Source organism: Lepidochelys kempii, chromosome 17 (genome assembly GCF_965140265.1).
Source record: "Lepidochelys kempii isolate rLepKem1 chromosome 17, rLepKem1.hap2, whole genome shotgun sequence".
Classification (NCBI taxonomy): domain Eukaryota; kingdom Metazoa; phylum Chordata; order Testudines; family Cheloniidae; genus Lepidochelys; species Lepidochelys kempii.
In genome coordinates, this window is record NC_133272.1 from 20,503,004 (window position 1) to 20,527,425 (window position 24,422).

Consider the following 24,422-nt stretch of genomic DNA (forward strand, 5'->3'; position numbering starts at 1 on the left):
ACACACAACCAAAGGAGGCCCTTGATTTAGGGACATAATGTATAGCAGAAGACAACTTGCCTTGCTTCTTTATTTCCTAGTTGCTTTCACAATTAGCTGGCACAAATGAAAATAACCAACAGTTCTTGTTAGCGCACAGTAGTCATGGCTGTACTGGATGCTTTATTAAAGGACAGCAAGCTACTTATAATCAGTTAAAGGGATACCACTTTAAAAATATGTTACCTACTGTTATTGCAATGACCACCTAGGGTTACTGAGCTTATTTGTAGATTGTTCAGGCATTTGACAGCAATTCATGTTGTAGTCTGTTTTTCCTGGTCGTCTTGTGGGCCTTTACACAGTAATAGGGGAGAAGAGAAAACGTTTTAAAAACTGGAAAATGCCATTGCAAAACCACAACAATTAGGCAGGTGTAGTACCTGAAATCATAACTAAGTTATTTTCAAATTGACTCTTTAAAACTCTTTAAAACATTTAGTCCTCAGCTAAAAAGCCATCACTGTTTATAGGGAGTGAATTGCCAGTTTAGTGTTCATCCCTGAATTTCTGCACTTCTTTTTTTGTTTTGTTTTACTTGTTATCCCGTTTTGTGTACTAGATCCTTGTGCATTGCAGCTGCCAAAACTATTGGTGTCACAAGATTCAAAATTAATCAGCAGCCTCTGGCCAGGGAAATGATTTAAATGGGGAAGTTCCTAGAGTGCTTCCTGAAAGTCTTTAGGAGCTGGTTAGAATCCACACTCCATGACACAGCCAGTATTTGATCTGTACCATGTTCTCAGAGTTAGGGTGATGAATAAAGAATGGAGGCATTTGACCTGGATAAATTAAACTTTTAAAAAACTCTATTTTAAGGTACTGCTTCATGACATAGTCTTCAAAAAGAGCTATAAAACCTACAATCAGCTCGGCAACTGCTAAGGAGTCATATTTGTTTTGGCTTTACCCCTTTTCAGGCATTGGAAATTTTGGACTGGGAAATTCATCGAATTTGACTTTGCATTTTTAGCCATGTTTGGATGCTCACATGTGTCTGGGAGAAGATAACTCTTGATAAAGCTGCTTTACCTGTCTGCCCGTAGAGACAACATGGATATGTCTGGTTTTGGTATTGTTATATTATGAGAATCTTACATTGCTTAAGAAACTATTCTAAGGATTAAAATTTTGGAAATAAATTTTTTTCGTAAGCAGGGTTCAGGCATATATGTGTACTCAGAACTCTGTTCTGAAAGTAGGCAGTTTATCTGTGTATAGTACTTTATACCACTACACTAGGCATCCTCTAAATATGTCCCCAGTAAGAGAGCATCTCTCTCTACAGAATACATGGCAAAAGAATTATTGAGAATCAAACTTTGACTCTTTTCCACAACAGGGAATAAAAGGTGAGGAATAGGTAATTTTTGTCAGCACAGTGAAAGATATGAATGAGATAGGCAGCCATAGTTCCAAGGGTGGTACATTATTGGTGGTAATAAAGACTTCATCTCTTTGCAAAAATCTAATCCACGAACAATGGAACCCTGATTTTTTTAAATGTGTATTTTAATAGAATCCATCCTGAAATTGATGGCCTACTACTTGAATCCCCATCAATAGCATCCCACAGAGTTGGTGGCCAGTTCACTGAAGGTAGAATTGTTTACTGATTCACACTTCTTGAGTTACTTATTCTCCACAGTGAGACTTTGGACTACCCATTTGCTCCATAATTTATTCAGATTTGTGCTTCTAAATAAAACCAACAAGTGTATGTAGTGTCGTGAAGATAATATTTTACTCATTTGTTTACCAAGATGTCATTAATGTTGTCTGGTCTAAGGTGATATGACTTCAGGCCACCATCAGGGAAATGAATTAAAGGATATATTAGAATCTGATTCTGCTGCAACAGGATCACAGAAAAAAACCAGTTACTCACCTTTGTAACTGTTGTTCTTCGAGATGTGTTGCTCGTATCCATTCCAATTAGGTGTGTGCGCACCGTGTGCACGGCCGTCGGAGAATATTTTACCCTAGCAACACCCGGTGGGTTGGCTGTGGAGCCCCCTGGAGTGGCGCCTTCATGGCGCTTGATATATACCCCAGCGCCCCCTCATTTGATTCTTGCTGGCTACTCCGACAGAGGGGAAGGGGGGGAGGGTTTGGAATGGATATGAGCAACACATCTCAAAGAACAACAGTTACAAAGGTGAGTAACTGTTTTTTCTTCTTCCAGTGCTTGCTCATATCCATTCCAATTAGGTGACTCCCAAGCCTTACCTAGGCAGTGGGGTCGGATTGAAGCAATGTGTGGATTGTAGGACTGCTCTACCAAACGCTGCGTCATCTCTGGCGTGCCGGATGATGGCGTAGCGTGAAGCAAAAGTGTGTACCGAGGACCAAGTCGTGGCTCTGCAGATCTCCTGGATTGGCACCTGGGCCAGGAATGCCGCCGCCGAAGCCTGGGCCCTTGTGGAGTGAGCAGTGAGGGGCGGGGTTGGTACGCCGGTCAGATCGTAGCAAGCGTGGATGAAGGACGTGGTCCACGAAGAGATCCACTGAAAGGAGACTGGGAGGCCTTTTATCCGGTCCGCCACTGCAACGAAGAGCTGGGTCGTGTTCTGGAACTGCTTCGAATGCTCAATGTAGAAAGCAAGGGCTCTACGAACATTGGGGGAGTGCAGCTGCTGTTCCTGGTGACTGAAATGCGGTTTTGGATAAAAAACCGGAAGAAAAATGTCCTGGCTGATATGGAAGTCTGATACAACCTGGGGAAGAAAGGCCGGGTGAGGCTGAAGCTGCACCTTATCTTTATGGAAGATTATGTAAGATTGTTCCGAGGTAAGGGCTCTCAGCTCAGAAACACGCTGCGCCGACATGATAGCAACCAGGAAAGCTGTTTTCCAGAAGAGGTAGAGGAGGGAGCAGGTGGCCAGTGGCTCAAACGGGGGCCCCATGAGTCTGGAGAGGACCAGGTTAAGGTCCTATGTGGGGACTGGCTGTCAAACTTGTGGAAAGAGATGGTTCAGGCCCTTGAGGAACCTGCCAACCATGGGATTGGCGAAGATCGAGCGGCCATTCGCACCGGGTGAAAAGCCGAGATGGCCGCAAGGTGAACTCTGACAGACGATGCTGCCAGGCCCTGCTGCTTTGGGTCCAGGAGATACTCCACAATGAGAGGCACGGACACCTGGAGAGGGGGCGTGTTGCGCTGAGTGCACCAGCATGAAAACTGCTTCCACTTAGCCGTATGCGTAGCCTGAGTGGAGGGCTTCCTGCTGCCCATCAGTACTTGCTGTACAGGTTCCGAACAGAGACGTTCTGAAGGGTTCAGCCACGCAGCATCCATACTATGAGGTGGAGTGTTCACAGGTCGGGATGGCAGAGGCGACCGTGACCTGGAGTAATCAGGTCGGGAAGAGGAGGCAATGGGACTGGAGTGTCCACAGAGAGCTCCAATAGTACAGGGTACCAGTGCTGCCTTGGCCACGCCGGAGCCTCCAGAATCACTTGCGCCCTGTCCCTGCGAACCTTGAGCAGGACCCTGTGCACAAGGGGGAATGGGGGAAAGGCGTGAAACAATCGGCTCGTCCATGGGAGTAGGAAGGCGTCTGTGAAAGAGCCCGGGGAGTGGCCCTGGAGGGAGCAGAACGCCAGGCATTTCTGATTGCTGCGGGAGGCGAACAGGTTGTCCTGGGGAAACCCGCACCTTCGGAAGATTGGGTGGATGACATTGGGGTGGAGTGACCACTCATGGGAGTGGAAGGACCTGCTCAGGTGGTCCACCAGCGTGTTCTGGAGCCCAGGTAGAAAGGACGCCACCAGGTGAATGGAGTGGGCTATACAGAATTCCCACAGTCAAACGGCCTCCTGACAGAGGGGGGAGGAGCGGGCCCCTCCTTGCTTGTTTATGTAGAACATGGCTGTGGTGTTGTCTGTGAGGACCGGCACACAACGACCCTGCAGCCACTCCAAGAAGGCTTGACAGGCAAGGAGCACCGCCATCAGCTCCGGGACGTTGATATGAAGGGAGAGTGCGGACCAGGGCCATATCCCTGTGTCTGAATGTCCTCGAGGTGGGTGCCCCATCCCAGGGCTGACGCATCCATGACAAGGGATAAGGAGGGCTGCGGGCTGTGAAAAGGAACTCCTTCACATACCGCCTGGGGATCTAGCCACCAGAGGAGGGAGGTCAGGACCCGCTCTGGGACGGTGTCCCAACCTGGGCGATAGACTGATATCAGCCAGGCCTATAATGGGCGGAGTTGAAGTCTGGTGTGCTTGGTTACATACGTGCATGAAGCCATGTGGCCGAGAAGACTCAAGCAACTTCTTGCCAACGAGGCTGGGAAGCTCTGAAGGCTCCGGACGAGGGCCACAATGGCCTGGAAATGAGCATCTGGAAGGAGGGCTTGTGCCTGCACGGGTCTAGAACCGCCCTGATGAATTCTATTCTCTGGGTCAGTTCTAGTGTCGATTTTGCGACAAGAGGCCTAACCGACGAAATGTGTCTATAACCAAGCAGAGGTAGGAGTGCACCTGTTCTCTGGTGCTCCCACGGATAAGCTAGTCGTCGAGGTAAGGGTATACCTGCACCTGCTGCCGACGAAGGAGACCAAAGGGAAGGGCTGTGAACTGATGATGTTCGCGGTTGACCACAAAGTGGAGGAAGTATCTGTGCGCCAGATGAATCGCTATGTGGAAATACACATCTTTCATGTCGAGGGCGGCGTACCAGTCTCCAGGATCCAGGGAAGGTATGATGGTGCCCAAGGAGACCATGCAGAACTTCAGCTTTACCAAGAACTTGTTGAGTCTGCGCAGGTCCAGAATGGGTCGAAGCCCTCCCTTTGCCTTGGGGATTAGGAAATAATGGGAGTAAAACCCTCTGCCCCTTAGCTCCCTCGGGACCTCCTCGATCACCCCCTTGGCGAGGAGCATCTGAACCTCCTGAATAAGGAGTTGCTTGTGAGAAGGGTCCCTGAAGAGGGACAGGGAAGGACGGTGGGGAGGAACAAAATTGGAGAGAGCATCCTGCTTCCACCATGTGGAGGATCCAGTGGTCTGTGGTTATGCGGGCCCAGGCATGGTGGAAATGGGATAAACGATTCAAGAAGGGTGGGGTAGGATCCTGAATGAGGTCCGGTATATCGTTCTTGAGCGTCCCTTCTTAAGGCCTGTTTTGAGCCTGAGGATGGTTCAGACTGGCCCTGACCTTGCGCAGACGGGGGTTGGAGGGCTTCCTCCTGCCATTACTCCCCTGTCTCCTATACAAATCCTGCCTCGGTCGAGGAGGGAGTTGGAGCGTTATTGTTGTGGCTGCTGCGGTTTGAAGGGCTTCCGCTGGGTAGCCGGTGTGTGCATGCCCAGGGACTTCATTATTGCCCTTGAGTCCTTAAGCGTTTGTAGCCTGGAATTGGTTTTGTCCGAAAACAGGCCCCCTCCATCAAAGGGGAGGTCCTGCAGTGTTTGCTGAAGCTCCAGTGGCAGGTAGGAAGCTTGCACCCAGGAGATATGCCTCATCGCTATCCCTGAGGACAAAGTGCATGCGGCAGAATCTGCAGCATCCAGCAAGGCCTGCAACAAGGTTCGTGCCACTATTTTGCCCTCATTGATCAAGGCCCCAAACTCTTCTCTGGACTCAGGAGGTAATAACTGCTTAAATTTCAGCATGGAGTTCCAGGAGTTAAAATAGTAATGGCTTAGCCTGCTGATTAGTGATCCTGAGCTGAAGACCCCCCGCAGAATAAACTTTGTGCCCAAACAGATCAAGGTGCCTGGCGTCCTTTGATTTGAGAGCTGGGGCCTGCTGGCCTTGCCATTCTTTCTCATTCACTGACGCTACCACTAGCAAACAAGGCTGTGGGTGGGCGAACAAATAATTGTACCCCTTTGAGGGGACAAAGTATTTGCGCTCCACTCCCTTAGCAGTCAGTGGGATGGATGCAGGTGTTTGCCAGATTGTTCTGGTGGTGGATTGGATAGTCCGAATAAGGGGTAGGGCTACCCTTGATGGAGCTTCTGCTGAGAGAATATCCACCACCAGGTCCTCCACCTCTACCACCTCCTCCGCTTGCAAGTTTATGTTCCGCACCACCCTATGCAAGAGGTCTTGGTGGGCATGGAGGTCTATAGGAGGGGGACCCGAGACTGTAGTGCCTGCCACCGCCTCGTCGGGTGAGGAGGAGGAGGAGGATACGGGGGGGGAGAGGGTCATCTAGGGCCTCTTGCGGAGCTGGGCCCAGCTGTCCTGTGCCAGTGACCTCAGGGCCCGGAGCAGGAACTGCTGTTAGAGGAGGTCCTGCAGCGGGAAGAGGAGCCACCATGGTCTCCATGCCTCCCGGGGCGGCGGCTGAGTGGCAGTAGCCTCTGGCACTCGTGGCTCAGACGGGGCTGAGCGAGAAGCCCCAGACAGAGCACCCTGTGCTTGGTGGTACTCCCAGTGTGTCCAGAACAGCCATTGGGTGGACCCTTGAGCAGGACCCTGCTCTTGTGCCTGCCAATGCCCAGCCCCTGACTCCAGGTGGCTATGGTCCCAATGGCGGCAGTCCGAGAAGCGCGACCCTGCCTCCGATCCCGAAGAATGGGAAATGGAACAGGAAGGCCACGGTGGTGCCGAGTGGATCTGCACGGGGTCGTGCCAACGGGGTGAAGTGAACGGTGCCACAATGCTGTGGAGCGGCGCCGGTATCTGGAACAGTGCCTGGATCTGGACCTGGCTCTAGACGATGAGCGGCATTGGGAGCAGCATCGGGTCCGGCATCTGCTCCTTGACGGCAACCAGTGGGCAGAGTGGTGCCGGGACTGCGAGCGGGAACGGTGCCGAGAACGAGATCAGTGCCGTGGCTCGACCGACGGTGCCGATGGGTGGATCAGGGCCAGCTTGCCTCGGGACGGTGCCACACATGCAGTACCGGTGCTTTGGCATGAGGCTATGGGGATGCCGATGCTATCATGGCAATAAGGTCCCTTGCAGTCGCAAAGGTATCCGGGGTGGATGGCAAATGGACCTTGACCACGCTGCGTACCGGGGAGTCCAGGGGTACCGGACTTAACGGCTCTCCTCCCAGGGCTGGAGTCCACGGTGCTGAGGCCGTAGATTGTGCCCCTCGACATTCCCCTGTGGGACGCGCCTCCAGAGGCGGTTCCAAGGAGGCTGGCCTCTGTGTCGGCGGGCCAGCCTTTGCTGGTTTCTGGTGCCACTTCTTGTCAGGAGAGTGGGAGTGGTGCCGGGCCGATGATGTCGGCTGCGGTGCCGGGGAGCGTCGGTGCTGTGGGTCTCAGTCACAGTCCAACCGTGGTGCTGCTCCTGCTGGAGCGCTGGGCACCGAGGCGCTCGGTGCCGGATCTTGGCGCGCCGCAGGAGGTTGAGGCCTGTTTGAGATGAAAGTCCCGCTCCTTCTTGGTCCGGGGATGAAAACCCTTGCAGATCCTGCACTTGTCTGCTTGATGAGACTCCCCCAGACACTTCAGGCACAAGTTGTGTGGGTCGCCCACTGGCATGGGCTTAGAGCAGAAACTGCAGGGCTTGAATCCTGGAGCTTTGGGCATGAGCCCAATAGAAAATCGGGGAGGAGAGGAAACCCCCCCAACCCACTAATCCTAACTAACTACAAGTATAACTATGAGCGATTATAAACTATGAACTATTATAACTAGCAACTGTAAGTGCTAGCGAGAGTGGAGACCAGCAAAGCTGAACTCCACAGTTCCAATGGCCATTACGGGTGGTAAGAAGGAACGGAGGAAGCGCCGGGTCGGCTGGGGTATATATCAAGCGCCATGAAGGTGCCACTCCAGGGGGCTACAAAGTCGACCTACCAGGTGTTGCTAGGGTAAAAATTCTCCGACGGCCGTGCACGTGGCACGCACGCACCTCATTGGAATCGATATGAGCAAGCACTCGAAGAACTCTGTATCCTATCCTAGGATGGCTGAAGCAGTTACTTTGAACTGTGATACCCAGTTAATATTTAAATCAAGCCACTTATATGTAAAACATAATGAATATGAAAGCGAAGTCCTTTCAAATTGGAGGCCATACAGATAAATGAATTTGTTAGAAGTGAGATTCAACAGAACGTTGACCTCTCAAAAAATATATTTTTTCAGGGTATTCAACCCCCTTACCACATATATATCAGTCCTGATACATTGTTAAATGGATCAGGGCAGAGAACAGTGAAGACGGTTGCAATGAGGCAAGTGTGGACATTTTCTTTGTATCTAATAAGATGCCTTTATATAATCATTGAAGCATCTTTAAAGGACATTCAATTGTTCTTGGTAGTGAAAGCAATCTTGTCTTCCTTATTCTCCAAGCTAACTTCTGATCCTGGCTTTCTGTTTCACAGGATGACCATTAATTTAAGTCAGGCTTCGCTGATTTTATATTTTTTCCTGCTGGTAGCAAGGTAGACCAGGCATTCTTCTGGGGCAAGGTCAAGTTCTCCTTGCTGCCTCCTCTTCCGCCCCCTGAGAAAGGTTTACGTGTCTCAGCCACTGGCTGACATTTTCAGGAAGGCCATTTTCTCTGAAGAATACTTACTGGAAAAGCTCCTGGCAAGCTCAGGTGTAAGATATAAAACAATAGCTCTTGTTAAATCTTGAATGTTGGCATTGACTCACTTTTATCTCAAACAAAATGATGCGCCAAGTGAATTGAATAGGAATTCTATAATCTCTGGAACCCTAGTTGTTAGTGCAAACTGAACCTTTCACAATTTAGAGCGTGCTGTCAAAGATTAAGTTCTAGGCAGTGTTTTGATTAAAATATTATAAAATTAGCTGATAGGTTGGCATTTGTGACAGATATGGCAATTCCCTGCAATATCCTTGAAAAAAACATATAGAATTACATTTAAATATATTTGGAGTCCATTGTATTAAATGCAAAGGTTATGTATTATTCTGGCCTGAGACTATATGTAACTTCTGTAGAGAGATGTGATGTAAGGCCTGGATGATCAAAGGACTATATTAAACAATATATGTCAGACAAGAATGGACTTTTGAGACAATAAACATGAAATGAATTTCCTGGGAAGTATCTACAGAGAGGTGAATGCAAATTCTCCACGGCCAGTTATACAAAAATGCAGCCTTTTGAAGCTACGCCCTGAGAAGTGGGCCTTTGTCTGCTGATCATCTGTTACATGAGGCCGAGATCAAAGGCGCAAGCTGTATAAAGGGAAGACTGGTTGTTCTGGTTCTGAAGTAAGGCTGTTATGAACTTGTAACCAAAGGAATAAACCCTTTGTTGGGTTTGAAGGATTGACTCCTACCAGAGACCTTGTTGGAGTTAAGGGCTGATCTCTGCTTAGCTTTTTAGGATGCATATAGGTTATTTTATTATTTTTAATATATTTTCTCTAATGCTTTCATCTTAAAAATAAACACACTTGCTTAGAGAGAGCTGTGTGGTAGCTTGTAATGGTTGTCAATTACAGCTGTTCATAGCCTTCAGAGAGAAAGCAAAGCACCCTGGCCTGTTGTAGGCACTCTGATTTGCTGGGGAACTCAGTGTAGGTACGCAACTGCGCAGTCCTGAAAAACCTTGGTTGGGAGGGAGGGTGGACACGCACCTCTCTCGGGAGAGGTGATGACTGAGGAACTGGGAACCTAGAGCAGGTGGGCTTGAGGGACCATGGAGGGGGGATACAGGTTGTTGCCCTGAACTGTGACAGGGTTATTGTTGCTGATCCCTTGCTGAGATCAGTTAGATGATGTATCTCTTGTACTATGCCCCTGTGGTAGCTGAACACCTCTGTGCTCCGGAGTGTTAAATGCAGGGACATTCTAGGCGAAGGGTCCTCAGCTGTGGAATGAGGTCCCTCTGCTGTTCCTTCAGAGCCAGTCTGCCAGGTTTTGAGTGTGGTGAAAAACTCAATCTTTTCAGATACGACTACCAGATGCTTCTAAACTAAAGCATTGCATCTCCCCTCTAATCTTCTCTGATGGCTAACTGGAAGAGGGAAAGTATTGGCCACAATAGATGTTCTCCATTAATATTTGTGTAATGTATCCAGATGCCCCTGTGATGAGCACCCCCACTGTAGGTTGTTAAAATAGGGATTGTTCGCTCAACTAATCTAGATGGTGCACAGACAACACTCCCCATCTTTGCACTGAACAGTGTTACATTGACTAGATCCCTTCAGGAGTCCAGTGTCCAACAAATCAGACCAACAGTAATATTTTATATTAACAAGTGGGGGGAGGAGGGGGAAACTGGTGAAGCTGGACAGTAACAAGAAGGGTTTCTTCAGGTATGTTGGCAACAAGAAGAAAGCCAAGGAAAGTGTGGGCCCCTTAATGAATGAGGGAGGCAACCTAGTGACAGAGGATGTGGAAAAAGCTAATGTACTCAATGCTTTTTTTGCCTCTGTCTTCATGAACAAGGTCAGCTCCCAGACTGCTGTGCTGGGCATCACAACATGGGGAATAGATGGCCAGCCCTCTGTGGAGAAAGAGGTGGTTAGGGACTATTTAGAAAAACTGGACGTGCACAAGTCCATGGGGCCGGATCAGTTGCATCTGAGAGTACTAAAGGAACTGGCAGCTGTGATTGCAGAGCCATTGGCCATTATCTTTGAAAATTCGTGGCGAACGGGGGAAGTCCCGGATGACTGGAAAAAGGCTAATGTAGTGCCAATCTTTAAAAAAGGGAAGAAGGAGGATCCTGGGAACTACAGGCCAGTCAGCCTCACTTCAGTCCCTGGAAAAATCATGGAGCAGGTCCTCAAAGAATCAATCCTGAAGCACTTACTTGAGAGGAAAGTGATCAGGAACAGTCAGCATGGATTCACCAAGGGAAGGTCATGCCTGACTAATCTAATCGCCTTCTATGATGAGATTACTGGTTCTGTGGATGAAGGGAAAGCAGGGATGTATTGTTTCTTGACTTTAGCAAAGCTTTTGACACGGTCTCCCACAGTATTCTTGTCAGCAAGTTAAGGAAGTATGGGCTGGATGAATGCACCATAAGATGGGTAGAAAGTTGGCTAGATTGTCGGGCTCAACGGGTAGTGATCAATGGCTCCATGTCTAGTTGGCAGCCGGTGTCAAGTGGAGTGCCCCAGGGGTCGGTCCTGAGGCCGGTTTTGTTCAATATCTTCATAAATGATCTGGAGGATGGTGTGGATTGCACTCTCAGCAAATTTGCAGATGATACTAAACTGGGAGGAGTGGTAGATACGCTGGAGGGCAGGGATAGGCTACAGAGGGACCTAGACAAATTGGAGGATTGGGCCAAAAGAAATCTGATGAGGTTCAATAAGGATAAGTGCAGGGTCCTGCACTTAGGACGGAAGAACCCAATGCACAGCTACAGACTAGGGACTGAATGGCTAGGCAGCAGTTCTGCGGAAAAGGACCTAGGGGTGTCAGTGGACGAGAAGCTGGATATGAGCCAGCAGTGTGCCCTTGTTGCCAAGAAGGCAAATGGCATTTTGGGATGTATAAGTAGGGGCATAGCGAGCAGATCGAGGGACGTGATCGTCCCTCTCTATTCGACATTGGTGAGGCCTCATCTGGAGTACTGTGTCCAGTTTTGGGCCCCACACTACAAGAAGGATGTGGATAAATTGGAGAGAGTCCAGCAAAGGGCAACAAAAATGATTAGGGGTCTGGAACACATGAGTTATGAGGAGAGGCTGAGGGAACTGGGATTGTTTAGTCTGCAGAAGAGAAGAATGAGGGGGGATTTGATAGCTGCTTTCAACTACCTGAGAGGTAGTTCCAGAGAGGATGGTTCTAGACTATTCTCAGTGGTGGAAGAGGACAGGACAAGGAGTAATGGTCTCAAGTTGCAGTGGGGGAGGTTCAGGTTGGATATTAGGAAAAACTTTCACTAGGAGGGTGGTGAAACACTGGAATGCATTGCCTAGGGAGGTGGTGGAATCTCCTTCCTTAGAAGTTTTTAAGGTCAGGCTTGACAAAGCCCTGGCTGGGATGATTTAATTGGGTATGGGTCCTGCTTTTGAGCAGGGGGTTGGACTAGATGACCTCCTGAGGTCCCTTCCAACCCTGATATTCTATGATTCTATGACTTTCCTGCCAGCAACTCACCTTGTAGTTTAATGGACTTGAATTACTTTTGTCCTGCATAGGAGTGTTCTTCTCCTGAGACAGATTGTGTGCTTTGGTGAATAGGAATCTTGAGACCTGATTTACGATCTGTACTGATTATGTGATAACCTCAGGATAGGTATAAAGGGGTGGAGATGATTCTTATCTAGAAATGTTTATGGGAGGAGGTTTTGCATCTTTCCATCGAGCCCCATTAACAGGTCTTTTATGAAGTTCCAGAACACCAGCAGAAGTCCCACAGATGTCACTGGCCAGGGATTCAGCTGGATATTTACCCTTCAGTAGGGTAAAATGGGGGAGCAGTGATCTAGGTTGAGAGGGAGCTTATTTAAGAGGTATAGTAGTCATACCTCTCAAGGCATTATCCACGAGAAGAAAACATCCGAACAGATCAAGCTCAAAAACCACACCCTGAATTCCTGTTCTAAAACAGCTGACTCAGAGGCGTGAATCTATAAATCTGCTTTCTTTGAACTTTATGCACAGTGGAGTTGAAGATTTTCTCATTCACCATAAGTAATTCATAAAACAAAAAAGAGGTTTTTTGTGTTTGGTTCAAGAGTTTCTATCTCTTGCTTTCAAGCCCAAGTTCTGATTCCTTATTGCTAAGGCTACGATTTAGTCACAGAGGGTGCGGAAGTCACGGACTCTGAGACTTCCAGTGACCTCCATGATTGCAGCCTGCAGCATTTAGGAGCCGCAGAATCCCCCATTGTCCGTGAGGGGCAGAGTGCTGCAGGGTAAGTGGCAGGGCCCCTGGAGCTCCAAGCCACCACAAGTGGTAGGGGAAACCCAAAGCTCCTGGCCCCGACAGGCAGCAGGGAACCCCGCAGCTCCTGGCCACCGCAGGCGGCAGTGGAAGCTCCAAGCTCCTGGCTAACGGCAGGCGCCCATGGAGCTGCTGTAGGCCCCCCGGAGCGGTGGGCAATGGGGGCAGCTCGCGGCTGCCATAGGACCCCAGAGCTGTGGGTGGCAGGGGCAGCTCGCGGCTGCCACAGGTGGTGGGGGCAACCTGCAGCTCCCAGGAGGGGGGGGACCCAGCAGCTCCTGGCCGCCGTGGGCCCTTGGAGCTGTGGGTAATGGGGGGCCCCTTGAGCTCTGATATCCAACCTGTGGTGGGGGACCCTGGAGCACCTAGCCACACATACAGCGGGCAGGCTGTACGGGAATCCACAGATCCCCATTTTGTCACAGATGTTTTTAGTAAAACTCACGGACAGGTAACGGCTTCCGTGAATTTTTCTTTATTGTCTGTGACGTGACAAAATCTTAGCCTTACTTACTGCATAGCGCTAAAGAGTCTGGACGGGAGTGCAAATTTATGGTGAAATCTAAAGGAAGAAAGCCAGTGACTAAATGGATGTGGGAAACAGGGGGATTAGTAATAGAATACAAATCCAGTTCAAGTTTGTAGTGATAGAAAATGATCTAATGGCTGATCTGTCGCATAGGCCACCAAAGTTTGGTCTCAGTCCAACTGCCAGTGGAGAACTGATCCTGACACAAAAATCTCCTTCGTAACTGGCAATCTCAAGAGAAGGGCAAAGTACTGAATCAGCTTGCTGAGTCACACCCTAGAGGTGGTCACTCTTGAGGTTAAGGTAAACTGCCAGACTTAGGAGGGGACCGAAAGTTTGTACATTACTGCATACGCTGTACCTGTTTTGTAGAGGGGAAGTGTCCCAAGTACGGCTGACCTGGCACCTTTTACTAGCACTGAATCCATCCATGCATAAAAAAACAAACAAAAAGACAAACAAAAAAACAGGAGAGAAGGAGGACTCAAGTGACTGTCCTAATGATGATCCTATTGTGAGTGCTCTCACCTGACTTTCAGAAATGCTGAACAGAGTTCCAGCTGTCAGCAGGAGCTGTGAGTGTTCAGAACCTCTGAAAATCAAGCCCCTGTGCCCAGGGTGCTGAGGGTAGTAGAAAAACTTAGATATGAACAAACAGAACTTAAACATTAAAATTGGTTTTGATGCTTGAAGCCGCCAGGCTCTCAGAAGAGCTCAGATGTTCCAAAATACTTAGCACCCAGCCACTGTCATTGTGACGTTGAAGGCCAGGTTCTGAAGAACTTACCTTGTTGCCAGTGTGCTGGGCTCCTTTGAAAACCTTGCTACTTATTTTGGAAAATAGAAGCTAAATTATTTTGAAAAACTGGCCATTGTTGTAAAACTTCTTCTTGTTTCCTTTCCTCGTGGCAGAGGCCTCCCCCAGCAGATAATTTATGCATGCTACTGTTTACATTTTTAAACCAGCACACACATCTGATTTACTTCGGAAAGTCTGTTCCCTTATAGGATAGTGTGGCATATTGCCGGCACTACTTTGATGGGTCTCGCGCTTTCTCTTCTTGGGGGGGTTCAGGGCACCGTTTCTCACCCCTGAACTGGGGTATTAACTGCCCCACTAGTGTCCTAGAGGAGGGGAGTGGAGAGGGAGGGACCCGGGCCCGCCCTCTACTCCGGGTCCCAGCCCAGGGGCCCTAGGGATAGCGGTAAATCGCTTAAACTAGAGGTTCCTTCCCCTGGGCTACTTCCGTCTCCTGCCCTTCAGCTTGTGGGGCTTCCTGCCCTCCCTCTGCACAAACCAGGTGTCCCTTTACCTAGGGTCTTGGTCGTCTTAGCCCACTGCAGCACTTCTCCAAATTCTCCTCTGCTTCCCTCCAAACTGCTCTCTGCTCCAGCACCAATCCACTCTGCTTCAACTCCTTCCCTTGTCTGATTGAAGCAGATCAGATGACTGGCTTCAGGTGCTTTAATTAATCTATAGCAAACTTTCTTCCCTCTACAGGGAATAAGGCTCCCTTCTGACCCTTTCCTGCTGCCCTCTGGCCATGCTGTATCACAATAGATAGATCTGTTGTATTCCATCTGTGATTTAGCTGGGCAGATGGGTTCAGAATAAACCATTGAAAACCGTTGCAGTGTTGGCATTCATTATTGTTTAAAAACATTTTTGTGATTTGTGTAACAGAATTTATCTAATTTCTTTTATAAGAACTGTGTGTTGAATCCAGACACGTCAGAAATATTTGTTAATTTTCTTTCAGTCAACAGCACACATTGTGTGCTTGACATATCTTTCATAAATAAGGTTTGATTTATCTAGGACAGTGGTTTTCAAACTTTTTTTCTGGTGGCCCAGTTGAAGAAAACGGTTGATTTCAGTAGAGCTGGGGATGAGGGGTTTGGGGTGCAGGAGGGGACTCTGGGTTTGGGGGGGCTCAGAGGTGGGAGCACAGGCTTACTTTGAGCGGCTCCCAGTCAGCAGCGCAGCGGGGGGGTGCTAAAGCAGGCTTCCTGCCTGTCCTGGCACTATGGACCATGCTGCTCCCCAGAAGTGGCCAGCAGCAGGTCCGGCTCCTAGACAGAAGCACGCAAGTGGCTCTGTGCAGCTGTCACCCGCAGGCACTGCCCCCCCCCCCCAGCTTCCATTGGCTGATTCCTGGCCAATGGGAGTGTGCAGCTGGTGCTCGGGGCGGGGGCAGCGGGCGGAGCCCAGTGTCGTGTCCCCCCCCCTCCGGAGCCAGACCTGCTGCTGGCTGCTTCTGGGACATAGTGTGCTGTCGCAACAGGTCGGGACTTTTAATGGCCCGGTCGGTGGTGCTGACCAGAGCCGCTGGGACCCAGTGTCTTACATTCTGCAACCCAGTACTGGGTCACGACCTGCAGTTTGAAAACCACTGATCTAGGACATGGGCTTCAATTTATATTATCTCCAGCTTGCATGTTGGTTAACCCCAATACCATTCTTCGATAATCACTCTAAACCTTTGTGGCTTGGTGTCTTTTCTCTCCCCCTCTTCTGTTTTGAGCAGCACATCTGCTTTGACTGTAAAAAGAATTTTTGCACTTCCTGTTCAAGCCAACCTGAAAGCAGTCCCCTTCTCTGCCATCTCTGTCAGCGGTTCCAAGCCACAGCGTTTCAGCGGGAGGAGTTGATAAAGATGAAGGTGAAGGATCTACGAGACTATCTGGCACTCCACGAGGTTTCCACAGAGTTGTGCCGTGAAAAGGAAGACCTGGTGTTCCTGATTCTTGGGCAACAGCCTGTAATCACCCAGGAGGATAGAATACGAATCCCACCGTTAAATTCTGGCACATCTGGACAGCAAAGCTTTGTGATTCTGCCAGAGACCAGCACAGCATCTTCTACCTCACATGGAGATACCTCTCCAGTGTCTGCAGACTCCATCTTGAGTCCAATAACTCAGGAACATCAACAGGTACACCAGTCTCCAGTTAGAAGCACCTTTAGTGTACTTATTCCCTCTCGTTGTCAGATTAATTATTGAGATGCTGCCTGTGTTTTTGCCATCAAAATTCTGCACATATCTTCCTTGATTAAAGATCAGTGCCATGAGACTGCAGGACTTCTATTTACCACAAACGACAGTGCTTCAGCTGCGTATTACGCATGGCTGTCCCATGTTCATAGTAAAGCTAAGTCCAGGGGGTCAAATCCTGAGGTCCTTGCTTAGGCAAACACCCACTGATTGCAGTGTTTGAGTAAGGACCTCAGACATTTTGCTGTAGAATGAATTCCTTTAGTTTCTGAATTGTTCTAACTTGTGAGTTTCATTGTTGCTGTTTGTCAGTTGTGGCATTTGTCCTGCCTGCATTAATGGAATTTAATTTTTTTTTTTTTTGGACTTTCAACCTTATTTTTGGATCTTGTTTGGATATACTGGATACTTCAGTCACTGTTTTAAGGCAGTCTGATCATTGCTTTGTTTTGCACCCTTACATCAGCACTGGATACTCCTGTGACTAATAAGTTATATGGATATTTAATATCTATACTGATGCTAAAGCATATTTTACTTCCTTTTCTAGCCAGGATGTTGATATCATACTGACAACTACAAGCAGCTGTTAAAATGTTATATCCTCATTCTGTATTTCCTTATTTCTTGTGCCAGGAGGTCTCCAAAATTTCAAAGTGATATTGGAGTTGAAACAGTGGGGGAGGAGGATGGTTGAGGGGGCTCCTGGAGTCTGATCATCTACTGATTTGGGTCTGCAGAAATGCTTTGACTGAGGCCAAAAGTTATTAGTCCTGGCACAGAGAGTGCCAGAAACGGTCCAGCTGAATTCTTTTAGAGGAAATTAGTCATCTGATTATTTATATTGCCTTGCTTTGTTGTTAGGCTTTCTACTGACTGCTGTGGAATGTTTCCTTAGGGCTTGTCTATACAAACACTAAGTTCAGAGCAAGCTGGGGTGTAAATCTACCTCACATTAGCCTGCCGCACACTAGAAGTTCCCTACTGTGCTTTAATCTACTCCTATTTCAAAGTGGGATAGATCCAAGTGCACTGTGGAACTTTGAGTGCATGGCAGCAGGGTCCATGCAGATACTTAGTGCACTAGTGCGAGGTGGATTTACACGCCAGCTTCCTGTGAACTGTTTGTTTAGACAAATCTTTAATGTTTAACATCTACTCTGGGCCTTCCTGGCGGGCTTAATTATCCCGGGGCCATCTCAGAAAGTGTGCTGCTTAGTTTCTCTATAGGTGTATCATGAGGCATGGTATCTTGTTTAAAAATGGAGTTATTCTTGAGGACATCTTTCACGTGTGGAGTTAGAAGGGCTTCTTACTGCCATCGCGGTAGCTCATGTTTGGAAATACCTGTGTTCACCTATGAGTTCTAAGTTTTTTCTCCAGCAAATTTCAGCTCCTGGCTTGACTCCTGGTTTCATCTGGTCATCTTGTGGGAATTCTCAGTAATATCAGCTCTTAAAATGCTTTTCATTTTCCTAAAGTTTTACAGATATTAACTGATCACAGTTACCCTAAGTAGTAGGGGAACATTCTCTCCATTTTTACTAAAAGGCAAACTGAGGTGGAGAGGATAAATACCATGCCCAAAGCCACAGATGGGGAATCAATAGGAACTGGGATTACAGGTCTGTTCCTTTCACCCAGTCCAGTGTTCAGAACCCCTGCCCTCCCTCTCCAGCTGCCATTGTCCTGTCCCCATTGCAGCTTCTCACCCCTACCTGTCCACACAGCACTCCACTCTAGGGAAGCCGTAATCTCCAGAGCAGTTTGAGGTGTGGGAGCTGGAGGAGAGAGGCAACTAATCCCTCACTTAACATCTCCAACACAACACCCCAAACCCAGCAACAATGTGCAGAGAGCACCGTGCCCTAATGGTCATTGAGTAACTGATCTGAGCAATCTTGAAGAGCGCCATCAAGTGGTCTCTCAATGAGAAACACAGCACAAATTCTTGACATATTCTAGTGATTGTGCTGTCAGTGACATCACACATGGATGCCACCTCACAATGAAGGATTGTAGAGCAGTGTCAAGATTTCACATCATGATAATCAGGTGGCTTTGTGCAACGCCATTTTGAGTCTCTATACCATCTGTCTCCTCCCAGTCCAGACTCGTAAGCCCCGTGAGAACAACATGTGGGGGTATATTGTACATCATCAAGTATTCTAACAGGGCTCAATATATAATAAGGTGGGACCTGAAAGGGCCAAATGTAACACTAAAGTTTCAAATTGAGTTTTACTTGTTTAAGTGTCAGGAATGTAGTATAGGAAACTTACTTTCTGCTAACGTGGCTCTGTTTTGTCTTGTAATGACTTTCCTAATTCCACACTTGAGCTCTGTGCTCAAGCCCATTTCCACTCTGGATATGCAGGGAGATTCCCTGCTGGTGAAAGATTTATTTCCTCTTCTAGGCAAATGGGCATGTGCCGCCAAGCCAAGACGATATGACAGAAATTGAGAATGCAGCAGAAGCACCAACAGAGGAGGAGACACAGGTTTGTGTGTGTCCCCTAAAATCAGACCATAGAACTAGGAAGGGTTCTTATAAGGGTTATTTCGTCCAACAGCCAGCTAGTGAAGAATTGCCCCTACCGCGGGTACTGCACAGAGCAGCAGAATAGCAGTTCGGAGTACAGCTGCCAGAAGACACTTTTCTGTACGTGGAGAATGGCAGGACATATGCAGAGAACCTGGTGTCACTTTAACACATGTGTCCTCCATAGTGGAGGACATTATAATGTAACTTTATAATAGGAGGAGGTGCTTTTATCTCCCTCCTAGAAGGCCCTTGTGTTCCTCGTAACTGAAGGGATGAAAGATCATTCACCTCCATGGATGAGTTCCTGCTAGTAAACCTACGAAAAGCTGCTTTGAATTCTGTCATCACATTGTGAGGTCAAATGTTAGTCTGTCTTTGTTCCATTTCAGTCTGTTGACTCGGAGGATAACCTGGTACAGGGACGGAGGGCCTCTCTTTCTGACCTAACGAGTGTCGGAGACATTGATGCACTCTCTGTGCGACAGCTGAAGGAAATCCTGGCTCGCAACTTTGTTAACTATAAAGGCTGCTGTGAGAAGTGGGAGCTGATGGAGAGAGTGACCCGTCTTTATAAAGAGAAGGACCTTCAGCATCTGGGTAAGGAGGAGGAACTGAATCAGTTTGCCAGACTAACTGTCTTTCTCAACTCTTCGCTTTGGCATCAGCAGAAGCAAGCAGCAAGTCAAAGGGAGAAGGGGCTATAGTCTCCTTTTTCTTCCCTCCCTCTTCTCGAATGGCTCCTCCAAAAGTTTCTGCCTCTGCCCTTTGCAAGTGAGAGTTGGGACAGAGGCATCAAGGACTAAATAAACAAGGCAAGAGCGTGTCAGAGTGAATGCTGGTAAACTTATGGTTAGGCTTAAAGAGACAAGGTGGGTGAGGTAACACTAATTGTCAACCTCACGTCAAAAGATACAAAGTAAATATCCTTAAATCAAACTCTTAAGTTCTAAAGCAGCCCTATCTTACTTTGCTTATGTGTACATTTTGATTATTGATGGAAATATTTAATTCATCAGTTTGTTTGTACTGTGAAACCTGTTTATCCATATTTACCAATAATCTAACCTGCCAAGCCTATGGTTTACCACTACATGTGTTTACCTACATAAAAGCTTTGTTAGTGTGGTTCAACTCAGGAAGGCAACTGCTCCATTGTGTATTGAGAGTGAGAGTGATTGACTCTAGTGACAAAATGTGTTCTTCCTGCCAGAGCCAACAGAGCTGTGGAAGATTCGAGCTACCACCTAATTCTTAAAAAAAGGAGGACTTTTGGCACCTTAGAGACTAACAAATGTATTTGAGCATAAGTTTTCGTGAGCTACAGCTCACTTCATCGGATGCATTCAGATGAAGTGAACTGTAGCTCACGAAAGCTTATGCTCAAATACATTTGTTAGTCTCTAAGGTGCCACAAGTCCTCCTTTTCTTTTTGCAAATACAGACTAACATGGCTGCTAGTCTGAAACCCACCTAATTCTTGTGCATCATCACCAGAACTGTTAAGTTCCAACCAGATGCATCCATGCATATCTGTGGCCAGCAGTTTCTATAGGTTATTACTGAGGGGCAGTAGTTGGAAAATAGTTGTTATATAGGTCTCACTGAGGGCTTTGTTAGCTCTGCAGATTCTTTGTTCCTGGGGGTGACTTGCAACAAGGAAAGAACCCATTTTAATTCTCAGAACTCAGGTTGAGTTTCAGGGCTAGTAGTTAGAAAAAAACGTTTCTTTATTTGTAAACTGAGGCTATTTGTTATGGACTCTGAGAGGAGATAAACATGGAAACCCGCTATGCCAATTGTTGAGAATCATTTTAAGAACAGAATCTTTAATTTTCAGGTTTAGAGCTGTATTTATTTTTGATCATCATTTACAGGGGAATATCAACTTAAATCAAACCTCTCTCTGAAATTTGTAACGTACTATCGTTAAAGTAAGATTATAACTAAAGGAAGGACCAGAAGACTTTTCTTCCTGCATTTTGTTTACTTTGTGCTTTAGCCAAACACTTTGCATAGTCACTCAGTTTGCCTCCTGTGAGGATCTTTTGTACCAGAACATAGTGAGGAAAACTTTTAGAGAAATTGTGTAAAACCACAAAATTGGAGTTCAAGTGATGTCTTTTTATAAAATACAGAAATAATTTAAGATAGTCATTTTGCTTTGTAAGGTCTTAAATTAACTGTACTTGAAGTAGACAATCTATTAGCCTACCCATAGTCGTTGTCCTACATAATGCAGCTTTTCTCCTCTCTTTTTATATTGCAGTTTCTGACACGGATGATCAAAATGGTAAGTAATTTGTTTGTTCAACGATCTCACCACAAAGATTCTCAGGACTAGTTGTTGCTCTTGTGTGCTCATATGGGGGGGTGTTTGTTCTAGGCATAAATTTTCAGCTCCTCCTTCTCAGATGATCAGGTAAATAGTCCCACATCGGTATCAATGCAGGGCCAGGAGCAGGACTGTTTACAAGTGCTTAGTACACTTGTGAAAAGATGGCGCTTCTGAACTTTAGTCTCACATAATTATACATAATTTGATATTTGACACTGAAGCCACTATTAATATATGTGTATTGGATAACACTGAACATCCTGTCCTAACGCCATGATATCGTTTCTTTAAATCTAATACGTATAACCCCTTTTGTCTTCAGTTTCCTCAGGCAGTGCAGGGCTCCCTAGCACTGAAGAGAATCTCTGCAAAATCTGTATGGACTCACCCATCGACTGTGTCCTGTTAGAATGTGGCCACATGGTCACCTGCACCAAGTGTGGAAAGCGTATGAGTGAGTGTCCCATATGCAGGCAGTATGTGATAAGAGCTGTCCATGTATTTAAGTCCTGAGTGAGCATGAGGAAGACCAGTGTTGCCTTAAAGCCTCATCCGCTGTTAGAGATGGTCAAAAACCTCTACAGGTAGGTCAGAGACTGGCACGCAGGACCTCACAAGAAACCTGAAGTTCACAGGCGAGATGAAGAAAGGAGAAAGCTTGGGGAATTGTTCTGATTAAAGCCATTGACTGGCTGTGCCCTTCACACCACAGTGCTTTACCCTGCAGTACCTAGACTCCAGGAGCCCACCGTCAGCAGCAGAGACGGAAATAATTAACAGCTTGCATTCTAGGCTAGCTTGATCAACTGATGAGGGGGGACAAATAATCACTTGGCTTTCCAAAACTGACCCCAGCTTCTGAGGCTTATTTCCTCCACAGTAATAAATAAGGTGGACTGAGGTTTTGGCACGACATTTGCTTTTGTTTTGCTGCTACTGAATTCTCCCATTCTGGTTCCCTCTTTAATTTGCTCTGTTCCAGGTCACACATCCACTGGTATTTTTATTTTCAGGGAACAAAATCTTATTGGGCTGGTTCCCTCTCCCTAGGCTTTGCTTTTTTTTAAAAAAAACGTGTAACTTTATTTTAATCTCTAGTTCCTTATGCTTGCAGGCCAGGCTGAACTTTTGTCCTCTGTGGCCTTTAGCTTTTTCATATTCAGAATTTATTTCAAAGCCAAGCCCTGTAAGATCACGGTGGAACATTCACTATTGCTACACCTTAATATGGAAAGGAGGCAAGACTTCATACTGTTAAAGATGCATTCTTCCCCTTTGAAAGACAAGAGGCAGTGAAGTGGCTTAGGGCATAGAGCCTCCTCTTGAAGCTTACCCAGCATAGGCAGCATTTGTCTTCCTCCCGCCTACAATTTGCCTTTCCTTGGTGGTTCTTTGTTATAACACCAAAGGACGGTGTGTCGCCTGCAGGGTACGTAAGAAATCCCTGTATACCTGAACTGGCTGAGAGTCAACCTCCTCCAGTGACTAATGAGTTGGGACCCTGAGGCCCTAGTCCCCTACCATGTTTGAACACTAGTGGAAAAATCCACTATGGCCAGAGTAGTGAGATTTTGGTCTAGGACTGCCTATGCTCCTAAAAGGGATTGGTGAGACATTTCAATCATGAAGCTCTCAGCAGTGTATTCTTATAACAATCTCCTAAGGCCTAGAGATGAAGCTGTCAGAGAGATTGTGAAGTTTGGAGGACTTTTTCCACTGTGAACCTCTACAGCTGGGTTGTGTATTTTCAGTCTCATTTCTTGCTGTCTGCTGATTTGTCTTATGATTTGAGGATAGTGATGATCAGTCCCCAGCCTTCCTTTTTCTGCCTGTTTACCAATTCACTGTTCCAGAGTCCTGATGTGTTGCCAAATATGCAAAGACGGTTTGCTGAAGAGCACAAGATAACTTCTCCATTTTCCTTTTATGGGGATGAGGCTACAGCTTCACCCTTAGAGAGAATTCTGCAAGGTAGACTTGGGACATCAATCAAAAGCTGTTCATGACATCTGTGGTTTAGAAAGTCCCAGTGGACCTATTGCAGTGTTTTTTCCCCTCTATGGGGTATTAAAAAAAAAAAGTTATCTTACAAGGTGTCCTGGAAATACTCCATTCTGAACTGCCAGAAAAATATTCAATTTCAAAATCATCCTATTATGCGTTAAATAAGATTTTTCAGCTAAATTAGGGTTACACTGGGGTCTTATCTTATGCCACATGGCTCCTGGACCCATTTAAGGCTTAACAGTTGTTTCCAATTGTTTTTCACACACAGTTGTAGGCCTTACATGAACTGTAACTTTGAGTTCTTCTTACATTATCATACTAAGTGCAGGGGTGTTCCGAATGAATGTGTGGGCGCATGCATGGTATGGTATGGGGCCAGGAGCAGCATCTCTATACAAAAATTGTATTTGTCCACTCAAATGAGAGTGGCCATTCCTAGGCTCTGCACCATTAGAGAGGTCTGTAAAGAAGCAGCTTCTATGGATGGATCTAGGTACGCTTGTGGTAACAGCTGGTAATCTTAAGTAACTGCCAACCTATGTAAGCTTTGCAACTATTTAACAGTGCTGTAAATAACAGTAGCAATGCCTCTGCTGCAAGAAATGCCTGGGGTGCGTGGTGTCTTTCTTGGGGAAGAGAGTAAACCATTCCTGGTGGCTCATAAGTATCATTCATGGATAGATATTTAAAGGAAGGGGCCTCTGCCCTGTGATCTGCAGCACCTGTCTGTTAGAGAAGGCCTTTACTTTTAGTGGTAGCAGTTCCTGTAGAGGAAGGACAGGAGCCTCACCTTGTTTCATGGATCTGTGTCCTTGCCCTGTCTCTCTTCATTTCATGGTAAGAGAGCTGCTACTTCTGGACAGTTTGACCTGTTTTTATAATCTCTGGCAAAAGGCTGAGCCCAGACTTTCCTAAACAGAGGGGTACTGATACATATTTTGCCAGCAGCTAAAGTGTATTATGTTAAATACTCTTCCCATACAAGTAATGGCTGAAGTTACTATTGAGCTGTTCAATCATGAATGGGAAGAGGGTGTTTACATCAACCTCTACATGTGGCCTAAACTTATGAACCCCTTGATCTAGCAAATTCACTGTGAAAAATAATGCATTTTACCATGTTCAGCAATAACCTCAGGCCGGAGGGGCTTAGGTGGAGGAAG

At 47.0% G+C, this 24,422-nt stretch overlaps 1 protein-coding gene across 9 annotated transcripts in view; it reads left to right on the forward strand.

The window, feature by feature from the left end:
• The window catches only part of RFFL (ring finger and FYVE like domain containing E3 ubiquitin protein ligase), a 49,409-nt gene extending 26,284 nt beyond the window's left edge, over positions 1-23,125 (forward strand). For all 9 annotated transcript variants that reach the window (XM_073315561.1, XM_073315555.1, XM_073315554.1 and 6 more), the window contains 5 exons: positions 15,905-16,312; positions 18,790-18,873; positions 19,307-19,514; positions 21,184-21,207; positions 21,575-23,125. In XM_073315561.1, coding sequence (XP_073171662.1) covers positions 15,905-16,312; positions 18,790-18,873; positions 19,307-19,514; positions 21,184-21,207; positions 21,575-21,765 — 915 coding nt within the window. In that variant the 3' untranslated portion in view covers positions 21,766-23,125. The remainder of the gene's footprint in view (positions 1-15,904; positions 16,313-18,789; positions 18,874-19,306; positions 19,515-21,183; positions 21,208-21,574) is intronic.
• The last annotated feature ends 1,297 nt before the right edge of the window (positions 23,126-24,422 follow it).